The sequence below is a fragment of the Cyprinodon tularosa genome, unplaced genomic scaffold (assembly GCF_016077235.1).
Source record: "Cyprinodon tularosa strain WSP-4 unplaced genomic scaffold, ASM1607723v1 ctg382, whole genome shotgun sequence".
NCBI lineage: Eukaryota > Metazoa > Chordata > Actinopteri > Cyprinodontiformes > Cyprinodontidae > Cyprinodon > Cyprinodon tularosa.
In genome coordinates, this window is record NW_024039099.1 from 55810 (window position 1) to 67848 (window position 12039).

The 12039-nt window shown below is 40.8% G+C and overlaps 1 protein-coding gene across 3 annotated transcripts in view; it reads right to left on the reverse strand.

Annotated features, from left to right (window-relative positions):
- The window catches only part of copz2 (COPI coat complex subunit zeta 2), a 36819-nt gene that overhangs the window by 13975 nt on the left and 10805 nt on the right, over nt 1-12039 (reverse strand). For all 3 annotated transcript variants that reach the window (XR_005281813.1, XM_038297102.1, XM_038297100.1), the window contains exons 2-5: nt 7497-7565; nt 5747-5831; nt 5137-5228; nt 2532-2587 (exon numbers count right to left, since the gene is read on the reverse strand). Coding sequence is in view for 2 of the 3 variants with exons in the window: in XM_038297102.1 (XP_038153030.1) it covers nt 2532-2587; nt 5137-5228; nt 5747-5831; nt 7497-7565 (302 nt within the window). In the remaining variant the exon portion in view is untranslated. The remainder of the gene's footprint in view (nt 1-2531; nt 2588-5136; nt 5229-5746; nt 5832-7496; nt 7566-12039) is intronic.

Below are 12039 nucleotides of genomic sequence, written 5' to 3' on the forward strand. Positions count from 1 at the left end.
ATTAAGTGCATTTACCCTCAATTTGAGCAGGTAAATAAGATAATCTGCCAACAAAATGAGAATCTTAAAATAAGATAATTAGATAATATGCAATTGAAATAAAATTGTTGTTTTTTTCATATTTCAAATGTAAATTGTCTTGTTCCACAGACAGAGTGACTCACTTACCCTCTGAATTCAAGAAGAAAGCTATCATTTTATTATTATATATTTTTTTTTAAGTTACGTCCTGAGTGAGAGGATTGACTTCTAACACCAAGCGTTCTTTCTGCATGTGACACAGAGAGAAAAACACTTTTAAATGTGTCTCCTTCATTTTATTCCTCATTCTTCTTGGTACCGTTCAACACTGGACATTTTTTTTTATCTAAATAAGTAATTTTTTCTTGAAGAATAAAACATTTTTTATTTAAATTTTCTTATTTTAAGTGTAAAAATACTCATTCCATTGGCAAATCATCTTATTTACCTGCTCAAATTACACTAAATTTAAGAAATGTTGATTTATTTCTGGATGTTTTTGTGGTAAAAATATTACTTGCCGTAGTCGAACAGTCAGTACTTTTACAAGTTGCATTTAAAAAAAAAAGAAAAAAAGGTGTAGCAGCTGTTCTGCATGTCAGGAACCAGAGAGAAACTTTGAAAAATGCGTTCTCAAAACCAGCACCCGGCTCAACTATCACAACAACTGCAACTTTTATTTTATTTATTTGACTTTGCTTAAATCCGAAACAAAATATTTCTTAAGACACGTGTGAAACTGCCTGTTAGATAAGAACAACCCAAAAGCAGGATTAGTCCTAAAATGGGTTTTTCTGCAGTTTCTAGAGATCTCAGATCCGTTTCTCTGTCCTCTTTGCAGGATCTAGTTCCTGGATAAGCAGCTATATTCCTTTACACTGGAAAAAAAAACGAAATCTAAGCATTTTTTCTTAAAATAAGTGCATTTGTTCTTGGATTGAGGAGGTAAAAAGAGACATTTTGCCGATGAAACAAGACAATTTACTTTTAAAATAAGAAAAAACAATTGCATTGAGTATTTTTCAAGTGCATATTATGTAATTATCTTATTTCAAGAGTAAAAATAATCATTCCATTGGTAAACTATCTCATTTACCTGCTCCAATTAAGGGTAAATACACTTAATTTTTTTTTTTTACTTATTTCTAGACTGTTTTTCCAGTGTGAGTTTGTTTCTTATCAGACCACCTCCCTCTTTAAACACAGGACCATCTCCACAGTTTGTTCAGGGAGGTTCTGCATCAAAGGTTCAGTTCTGGTCCAGTCCAGGGATCGGTCCAGGACACGATAAGAAGCAGCAGACGGCTAAGTTAAGACAGATATCTGACTGTATGGAAGCTCCTCTTCCAACACACCTGTTATTGTTTCAGGAAGATAGATGCAGTTGATGCTACGTTCACACCGGACGCAGCTGGCGCGGCAGAAGCAGCGAGTTTACATGCAAAGTCAATGGTTGACGCGTGTCAAGGCGCAGCAAAAGGTCCCGCGGCGCGTTTTGAGCAGCAGGCGCAGCGCGTCTGAGCAGCTGAAGCAGCGCGTCGGGCGCGTTTAAGCATCTGACGCGCCGCAAACGCGCTGCTGCTCAGGATGGAAAAATTGAACTTTTGCTGCTCGACGCGCCGCATAAACCAATCAGAGAAGCTGATCTGGGAGCTGGCCGTGAGACAGACACAGCACTGCTGATACAGAGCGCTGTGATCACTCCTCTGAAACAGTTTATTGACGCCTAAATTAACTTAAAATGCAGAAATCTGCCGACAGAATATGTTTGCTTTTATTATCCTGCTGCCTGCAGTTTAGATTATTTAGATGAAAAACACCTACCAGCCGCCGCGGTGAACCGCGAGGAGGCGACCCGGCCAGATGCTGCTGATGAAGGGATTCCTACTGACAGCGCACCGCCAGTATGTGGGGGTCTGAGCGGCTCCAACAGAAATAACATTAGAAGGCAGGATGGTAATCTGAATGAACTGACGGCACTGATGAAGTTTTCAGGTGTATTTTCTCACTTAAAAACATATTAAAACTACTTTATTCCCACTGATCACAGCAAATATAGCTGCAGGGCAGAGAAAGGATAGAGTAGCTCCGCCCAACGCGCGTCAAAGCCACTTTTGCACCGCGCAGCCAGAGCAGCAAAGCTGCTTCAGCCGCGCGTCAGAACTAACTGGTACAAGCAGCAAAAATGAAGCAGCAGACGCGATTTTGCTGCTTTTGCTGCGTTCGGTGTGAACATAGCAAGAGCCCAGAAGAGAAGAAGTTTGGTCACAAAAGATTGACTTTGTTCACCAAGAATCCGCATCTCTGTGCTTCTTATAGATATTTATACACAAACACTCTAATCTCCCCTATTCTTTAACTTTATCTATCTTTACACGTTTGCTTCTGTTTTTAGAGAAAAAGGAAATATATTTCCAACTTTTTCTTTCAAAGCCCAAAGTATAATTAAGATAAAAATAAAATTCAAGCCAATTTTTTTTTTTTTATTAAAATAAAAGAAAAAAGTTTACCTCAGGATGTGAGTGAGGGAATCAAACAGACAGTTGAGGACGGACATCAGCATCAGCTGCAAAACACAGATCATAGAAAATGAGTCATACCTCAAAGGATCATAACACAAAGAGGAGTTTGCCCCCTGTGGCAACGAGATGAAATGACGCCACACGTCACTGCAACTCCACAGGTCTTCTGTTTAGAATGGCTGATTCAGACACTTAAACAGTATCAGAGGAACTTTAATCTCAGAGTATATTTTATATTTGTAATACACTGCCTGGCAAAAAAAAAAGTCACCACCTGGATTCAACTAAGCAAACAGGTAGGAGCCTCCTATTGGATAATTACTGCATGGGCGATTATCTTTCAGCTGGAAACTAGTTATTTAACCCCAACTGGTGCAATGACTTGCTTTTCATTTCCTAAACAACCATGTCTAAAGACACATCCTGTGGTCGTGGAAAAGATGTTAGTCTGTTTGAGAAGGGTCAAATCATTGGCCTGCATCAAGCAGAGAAAAAATCTAAAGAGATGCAGAAACTACTAAAATTGGTTTAAGAACTGTCCAACGCATTATTAAAAACTGGAAGGATAGTGGAGACCCATTATCTTCAAGGAAGAAATGGAAAAAAATCCTGAATGATGGTGATCGGCAATCACTTAAACGTGTGGTGAGATCAAATGGAAGAAAAACAACAGTAGAACTCAGGGCTGTGTTTAATACTGAAAGTAAGAGCATTTCCACACACACAAAGCGAAGGGAACCCAAGGGATTGGGACTGAACAGCTGTGTAGCCGTAAGAAAACCACTAATCAGTGAAAAAAAGGCTCCAATTTGCTAGGGAGCATAAAGATTGGACTGTGGAGCAATGGAAGAAGGTCATGTGATCTGATGAGTCCAGATTGTTCCAGAGTGATGGGCCAATCAGGGTAAGAAGAGAGGCAGGTGAAGTGATGCACCCACCAAGCCTGGTGAGTACTGTACAAGCCTGTGGGGGCGGGGTTATGATCTGGGTATTGCTGCAGTTGCTCAGGTCTAGGTTCAGCAACAGTATGTGCTCAAAGAATGAGGTCAACTGACTACCTGAATATACTGAATGACCAGGTGATTCCATCAATGGACTTTTTCTTCCCTGATGGCACAGGCATATTCCAAGATGACAATGCCAGGATTCATCGGGCTCAAATTGTGAAATTGGTTCATAGATATTGAACCCCACCTGAAGGTTATTACTGGATCTGGACCTGCTTAAAGGAATAGTACACCCAAAACATGATTAGCCTTCATTTTCTACTCACCCCCATGCTGAACAACACTCTGGAGTACTTTTTTGATATCTCAAATGCATCTGGAGATCTGGGAGGCTTCTTGCTCTCTGCTGACATTCAAATAATGGAGGTCTATGGTGCCCGAGGCAGAAAGGTCCATAAAAGTCCACAAAAAACGTGTCAATATTCCTCCATACTGCTCGTCCAATGTATTCCAAGTGTCCTGAGTGGGTAGCGTCCATAATTTACTCGAAACCAAGTCATTTAGAATGTTTTTAGAGCATAAACAGTAGTGTATAGGATTTCCTCAAAGCGCGTCCACGAGTCTACGGAAGCCGGCAGACCAAACCAGATGAAAGTGCGCATTCAGCGTCTGCTCTGCCGATAATGCAAGCGTAGAAGAAGAAATGTGCTGTTTACCTGTGCAAAGAAAGAAACAACGAAAGAAAAATGTCTGAGGACTTCAGTGTTGAGGAAGAGCATGAGTTCTTTGCCGAGCTGAATGCGCACTTTCGTCTGGTTTGGTCTGCCGCGGTTTCCGTAGACTCGTGAACGCGCTTTCAGGAAATCCTATACACTACTGTTTATGCTCTAAAAACATTCTAAATGACTTGGTTTCGAGTAAATTATGGACGCTACCCACTCAGGACACTTGGAATACATTGGACGAGCAGTATGGAGGAATATTGACACGTTTTTTGTGGACTTTTATGGACCTTTCTGCCTCGGGCGCCATAGACCTCCATTATTTGAATGTCAGCAGACAGCAAGAAGCCTCCCAGATCTCCAGATGCATTTGAGATATCAAAAAAGTACTCCAGAGTGTTGTTCAGCATGGGGGTGAGTAGAAAATGAAGGCTAATCATGTTTTGGGTGTACTATTCCTTTAAGGCAAAAATATTCACCAAAAGAAACACTTTTCTGTAAATTTGACCTCCCAAGTTTCTTCCAGAAGAAACGATTTATTCCGGCTGCAAATGGCTGGATGTGCTCTCTTCATGGATGTTTTTATCTGAGCTTCTCTGCCTGGTATGTTTCCTGGACGGGGCCGCCTTTTACAGGGGCCGCCAATCAATCTGACTGGATGATCTGGTGAACTGGAAAGAGCCTTGAGATGATGTGTTGTGAATCTGTGCTAAAGGAATAAACTGAATTGGAAAAAAACATAGAAAATCCTGGAAAGGAACTTCCAACTATGTTATATGCTATGCATTCATTTTCAAATAACCCCCCTAATATGACAGTCAGGCTGAAGATGACTGGATATAAATGTCAGAGTAGAACTGGAAGCTTTTCTCTAAAAAATATCTGGACGGCTGTTTTAAGGATAACAGCTAAAAACCACCGTACCTCATTTTCCTGAGCACTTCCCACCACGTAGAAAAAAAGATCTATGCTGCTCTTATAGACGATGGTCATCCCCTCCAGGAACGCTATTTCATCTACAGAGAGAAAAAGAGAAGTTTGCGTGATCCGTGACTTTATTCATCAGTTCGGAAACTCGATACACAGAAGGAGAGCTGATGGGAGGATGAAATGGGAGAGGAGAAGAGAAAAGAGGTGGATTGGGGGAAAGGAGGACAGAGCCGCAAACAGAGGGGGCAAAAAAGGGCTGCAGGAAATGAGGACAAGAGGTGGAGTTAGGAACAAAGGATGGCATACAGGGAGCTCAGGTATCAATCCTGTAAAACCCCAGTAGAGAGACGGGGATCAGGTTTCTGTGAACATCGTTGTCAAACTGCCGAAACTCTCCCAAAGTCATAACAGCTACGTTTTTTTATACTCTCCCAACAGTGTCCACTTATCAGGGTTTATTATAGAGGAGACAAGCTCCATGGAAAAAGCGCTTTAGGTTACAGAAAGAAGAATCCAAAATGAGGATATGTGAGAGCGCTCGGCACGGCGGAGAGCGAGGGCCATGAGGGTGGGAGGTACGCAGCTTACAAGAGAAGAAACTCACTGTCTGCTTTGTGGGTTTTGCTGAAGACGTTGCTCTCAAAGTTCTTCTGCTCCTTCATGGTGGGGTAAAGTTCAGGGTCATAGTACTAAAATAAAGAAACACAGATTTAAAGGGGGCACAAACGACACATAAATGCACAGTTAAAACAAATAAAACAAACATTGCAAACCCATAAATCATCGTAAGTCACGAAACAGGAAAACAAGTGATCATTTAAAAAAATATGAAAACTAGCTCCACATTAAACAACATTTTTCCAACCACTTAAAATAAAACTGATTTCAATTCATTTCCACCTAGATAATAAAGTTTAGCTTCTAGTTAGAGTGGCTCAGGTTATCCTGAGCTATCTCTATAGTTATGCTGCTATAGGCTTAGACTGCTGGAGGACATAGGGACCCCTTTTTCATCATTCTGCTTCATTCTATCCCTATTCTCCCACTCTGCAGAATCTGTTAGTTCAATCTCTAACGTTCTGCTCTCTCTGCTTTTTCTCATAGTAGCTTCACCTATCAGTATCAGCTGTGCTGCTGCCATCAACACCTTTGTTTCTAGATGCTGGAGATCGGCCTGTTTTCCAGTGTAGTCCTGTTTCTCTGACTGTGACTAACTGGATGTGCTCTCTTCATCCTCTGACATGGGAGCTGGCTCGGAGCTCGTCTGCCTGGCTGTGTGTTTCCTGGACGGGGCCGCCTGTGGAGCTGGTTGACAGTTGCCTTTTGTATCTATGCTTCTTTTTCTATGTCTGCTTCTGTCTCCTTGAACCCCAGTGGGCCTCAGCAGATGGCCGCTCACACTGAGCCTGGTTCTGCTGGAGGTTTCTTCATGTTAAAGGGAGTTTTTCCTCTCCACTGTCGCTACAAGCATGCTTAGTGTGAGGGATTGCTGAAGAGTCAATGAGTCGATGCAATCAACTGGTTTTCCTTAGATAGAAAACTTTGAATCAATCTGACTGGATGATCTGGTGAACTGGAAAGTGCCTTGAGATGACATGATGTGAATTGGAGCTATAGAAATAAACTGAATTGAATTAAACAAACAAAACAAAAACGGTATAATTATTATAGACATTAATTTCCTCATTTCTTCCACTGATTACTTGTTGGATGAGTGAATAAGCTCTCTCCGTTTCCTCCATCCATCTCTTAGGCAACATGTGTTCACTTTAGTTCCTCTGAAGGCCTGAGAGCTTTCTGAAGAACGTATCTGATCCATGTGAATAAAATCAACACCTAAGATATCATCACGCATCATATCATCATTAGGAGCAGCTTTTAGTGAGGACTCTTGGTGGATATGGGACCATATAGTAAAACCCGTAACTTTTCTTATGTAGCTAATCCTGCAGATTGGTGCTCTGAGTGACGCGGCGGCGGCAAAGCTGAGGGCGTTACTGGGGAGACACTGATGATAAGCCGGATTTTATGGCCCCTGATTGAACTTTTTCTAACCAACTCAGGTTTAAGTGAAGCTAAAATAATTTTTCATGATGATGATGATGATGATGATGATGATGATGATGATGATTAGGAAAGTGAAGCTGAGTTTCTCTGAGAAAACAACTTCTACAGGAAGCCAAACTATTACTGAAAACGTGTTTAATCTACAGTTTGATGGGTAAAACAAAGTGCTGCAGTGTTTTCCGGTTCAATGGTTTCTGTTATTAACTGGATAAAATTACAGCATTTAGATTTGCTACATCATAAGGAAATAAAGATTTCCAATTTAATCAAAGTGCTGATAGAATTACCTTCGATAGAAGTCTGTTGCCATCATTATCCAGAATAAAAACAGCTTTTACTGTATAGAGAGAAGGTTCCTGCAACAACACAGAAAACAGCTTTTAGGCTTCATGAAAGCAGCAACGTTTGACCAGATTATAACGGGACTATGCATTCAGCTCAAGATAATCTTCAATCAGAGGAAGAAAAACTGTTTTTATAAACAACAGAAGCTGAAATCATCAAATGCCCTCAAATAATTTCAGTGATCTTTTAAGTCTGGAATAAAGTATTTATCAGCCATCCAGAAGCGAGGTTTCCAAAGTGGTCATGAAACACCAAATGCAGGGTTGCACCATGATTTTCACTAACATTAATGTTATTCCGGCGGGCCAAATAAAAAAAATGATGATCCATGATTTAAAACATCCAATTATTTTTTATATAAATTATAAAATGCAATTGTACGGAAGAGGATTAGGGCCACTGAAAAATAATAAAAAATAAAAGTTAACTGATTTTTAACTTTTATTTCAGTTTAACATGGGGAAAAAAGTCAGAATTCTGACTTTAATCTCAGAACTCTGACTTTTTTATTGTCAGAATTCAGTCAGAATTCTGAGATTAAAGTCAGAATTCTGACTTTTTTCCCATGTTAAACTGAAATAAAAGTTAAAAATCCGTTAACTTTTCTTTTTCTTAGTGGCCTTAATCCTCATCCGTATAAATTAAATAATAGAAGTACGCTCATATTCAGAATTTAAACTTCTGAAAGTTCTTTAAATCTGAAATTATTCCATCCTGTTCAATAAATGATCAGTGTTTTTAATTCAGAGTAATTTTCATGTGAATGTGCTTTACTGGAGGCATCCATGTTTGTCAAAGAACACTACAGCCACCTACTGGTTAGTGACGTCACGGTGCGGTATCGGCTGTTGATCAAGTCCCAGTGCTGTATCTGGTGTTTGTCACAACGCGCTATTATCCAAGTCATCTTGAAAACATTCTTCTTCCAAATGTTGGCTACATATTACGGGTTTTTTCTCTGGCCAGAAGTTCGATGGCAAATCCTCCCTCTTCAAGTTGGCGATCCAACGACCAACCCGTCCGTGGAGGATCAGGAATCAGAAAGGTGGAATAACTCTTTTTTTTCACTTTTAGCCGATGTATTCCAGCATCCAGCTGCCATGCACGTGGGCATTGTCAGTTTCACTATAGCTCTGGTGAATTTCAATGGTGAAGTCCTCTGGAAATCTTCAATAATTGTTGTTGATTGCAGATGTGTCTAGTAGTTCCCATTGATTTAGCTTGTAAAGCGGGGAGAATGGCGCTAGGCTTACCGCACCGTGACGTCACTGCTGGAAGATGGCAGGAGGGAGGGGCTACTATATTTGGGCTAAAATGGCCGCTCCCAGACTCAGTGAAATTATTAGTTTTATTTTTTTTACTGATTGTGAAATCATTTATTTCTTGGAAAAATGTATGTTTATTTCTAATAGTTAAGACAATGTATTTTATATTGTTTGGTTCACGTTTTGGGAATGTGTAAAATGATTGCATTATTTGTTTGTTGAAAGTTATCACGAGATTTGCGTATATGTGAAAACAACGCGACTTGAATAAACAGAAAGAGCAGAAGCTTGGATCAGAGCTATGTGGAGCAGCCTTGTGTTTACTGAAGCTGTTACGGTATTTGTAATTATGTTTGTAATATTTTGCAATGTTATTGGTTATGGTGTTTTAATTACTTCATATTTTAATTTAGAGTAGAGGAGGAAGAATTTAACTGTTAAAGACCTCTGAAGTGGCAGGCGGTCACGAGGTAATTTCTGTTAAAGTTAGTGTGTGTCAGCTGATTTTCTGTTAATGTATCGATATCTAAAACTTTGTCTCCCATTTCTGTAGTTTTCACGGCGTTTATTAAAGAGCCCGTCTAAAGGAAGCCGTGCCAGTGTTGTAACTTAGGAGTTACACTGATTAACGCTAAATTTATTAAATCACTGCGAATGTATTAGTTTTAGGTATAAATAATGATCCACTGATTATTTCTTGCTGACCGGACTTTTCCTCTGAATGTCGCATTAAATAATAAAAAAAATCTTAACTGATGTATTAAACCAGAGGTCTTCAACAGGGGGTCCGCGACCCCTAGGGGGTCCGCGGAGGTACTGCATGGGGGTCGCTCTGCCGATAATGCAAGCGTAGAAGAAGAAATGTGCTGTTTACCTGTGCAAAGAAAGAAACAACGAAAGAAAAATGTCTGAGGACTTCAGTGTTGAGGAAGAGCATGAGTTCTTTGCCGAGCTGAATGCGCACTTTCATCTGGTTTGGTCTGCCGCGGTTTCCGTAGACTCGTGAACGCGCTTTCAGGAAATCCTATACACTACTGTTTATGCTCTAAAAACATTCTAAATGACTTCGTTTCGAGTAAATTCTGGACGCTACCCACTCAGGACACTTGGAATACATTGGACGAGCAGTATGGAGGAATATTGACACGTTTTTTGTGGACTTTTATGGACCTTTCTGTCTCGGGCGCCATAGACCTCCATTATTTGAATGTCAGCAGACAGCAAGAAGCCTCCCAGATCTCCAGATGCATTTGAGATATCAAAAAAGTACTCCAGAGTGTTGTTCAGCATGGGGGTGAGTAGAAAATGAAGGCTAATCATGTTTCTGACGTCTGTTAAAGGGGCTCTTCTTTCCCCTGATGGAGGCGGGTCCATCTAGGAACCAACTGCTGTTTGATTCCGGATGGGTTCTCTACGTTTCCTTTTCCAGGTGTGGAAAAGAGACAGTTTTATAAAAAAAAAAAAAAAAGGTCAAATCCTCCTCAAACACAAATCAGCTGCTTTACTGAAGCATTTTCAGGCCCGGGACAAAGTTCTGTTATGCACTGACTAGCAGAGATTCACAGTCAGAGTGTATCACAGAACTTGGACCAGAAGCTCAGAAGGGAGAACGATGACAGGTCCGCTCAGACTCGCCGTCCATCCCATCAGGTCAGAAGATCCTTCAAGCTCAGGAGTTAAATGCTTCAAATAAACTGATGCAAACATGTCCTGACATTTTGAAGCAATTATGAAGCATTTTGAGGTAGAAATCTGTGAGATGCAGATCAGAGCGAAGGCATGAAGGAGAAAATTTAACTTGTTCCCTAATAGACGGGAAAAGTCCTGAAGGAAAATCAAAATGTCGTTTATAAAAGTCACTGTTTTTACCGCATTCACAGAGAAATGCCAGGATGAACAAACCAAGAACTGCAGACAGGAGGAGAAGAATAAAGCAAATGAGTTGAGCAGTAAAGCTCATATTGAAGACAGAGCCGTTTGTTTCTGGGATTCTGTTTTAATGTTATCCATGAGATTTGCTCCGCATATCCATCTGGAAACCTTCCGTTGAAGTAATTTTGGGAAGGGGCGAAAATACTGGTTAGCTGATTGGCCTATGTTGGTGATAGACGGGTCAAATAAACCAATCAGATCAACGAAGCATATGACGTACTAACAGAGCGACGACGAAGAGGAGCCAATCGATAGATCAAACTCTTGCCGAAACCAGTCGGGAGAAGAGCAAAAACATCTTTTCCTCTGAGAAAAGCCTCCAGAGCAGTGTTTTGCTCTTCTTTCAGTGAAGAAATACTCTGTAATTCCGATAAAACTTGCTCGATAGCCACGCTAATGCTAGTTTCATCGGCTGAAGCCGCCATGTTCTTTAGACTGAACTGTCGCGCTTCTCGTTGCGTCACACCTCAACCCGCCTCAAAGCCAACGCTGATTGGACGTTCATTTGGTGAACGGCTCCAAATTTTCTTCAACGGAGAGTCTCCAAACTGATCTGCGAGTGAAACCTTGAAAGCTCGCGAGATCAGGATGGTCTCACGAGGCTAGAGCCTGGTAGCGATGCAGTAAAGAAACAGATATGTGTGAATCCTGCTATACAATCAGAGGGCTGAGCGTCCCCACCCTGTTGGAGTCCAGAACAGCAGGATTACACTTTTCCTGGTGTTTGACAGGAAAATAGGCGACATCAGAACATCCAGCCTTACTTTCCAAGCAGAACACCAAGAAATCCATTTCATGTCCAATAATAACCATCTAAAGTAGTCTATAGATTCATTATTAATCAATTTTAGGAGAAAACAATAAATAATTTAAGCTCATTTGGACCCATTTTTACACTTTTCTTCTCACAACAGTAAGCATGGAAATTTGACTTATGTGTAGGCGAGTTTATGTGGATGCAGGGTTTCCAGCCGTCCCTTGGAACACGGAAATGCTCCGTATTTAGAAATAGAAGTATCTGTCTCGTATTTAGTGGAAAAGGAACGCATTTTGTCCCGTATTACTCTCAGAGTAAAACGGGACAAAATGCGTTCTGAGTTGTGACCAATGAGCTGACAGCATATATGTAATGATCCAGATTCCCCTCATCCCATTGGTCGAGCCAAGTGTTGCTCACAGAGAAGATAGCGGGAGACAAAAGAGCAGCATGGAGGACAAACGGAGTAATTTAAATTAGGGATGCACGATATAATCGGCCCCCTATCGGTATTGGCCTTAAAACTGAATA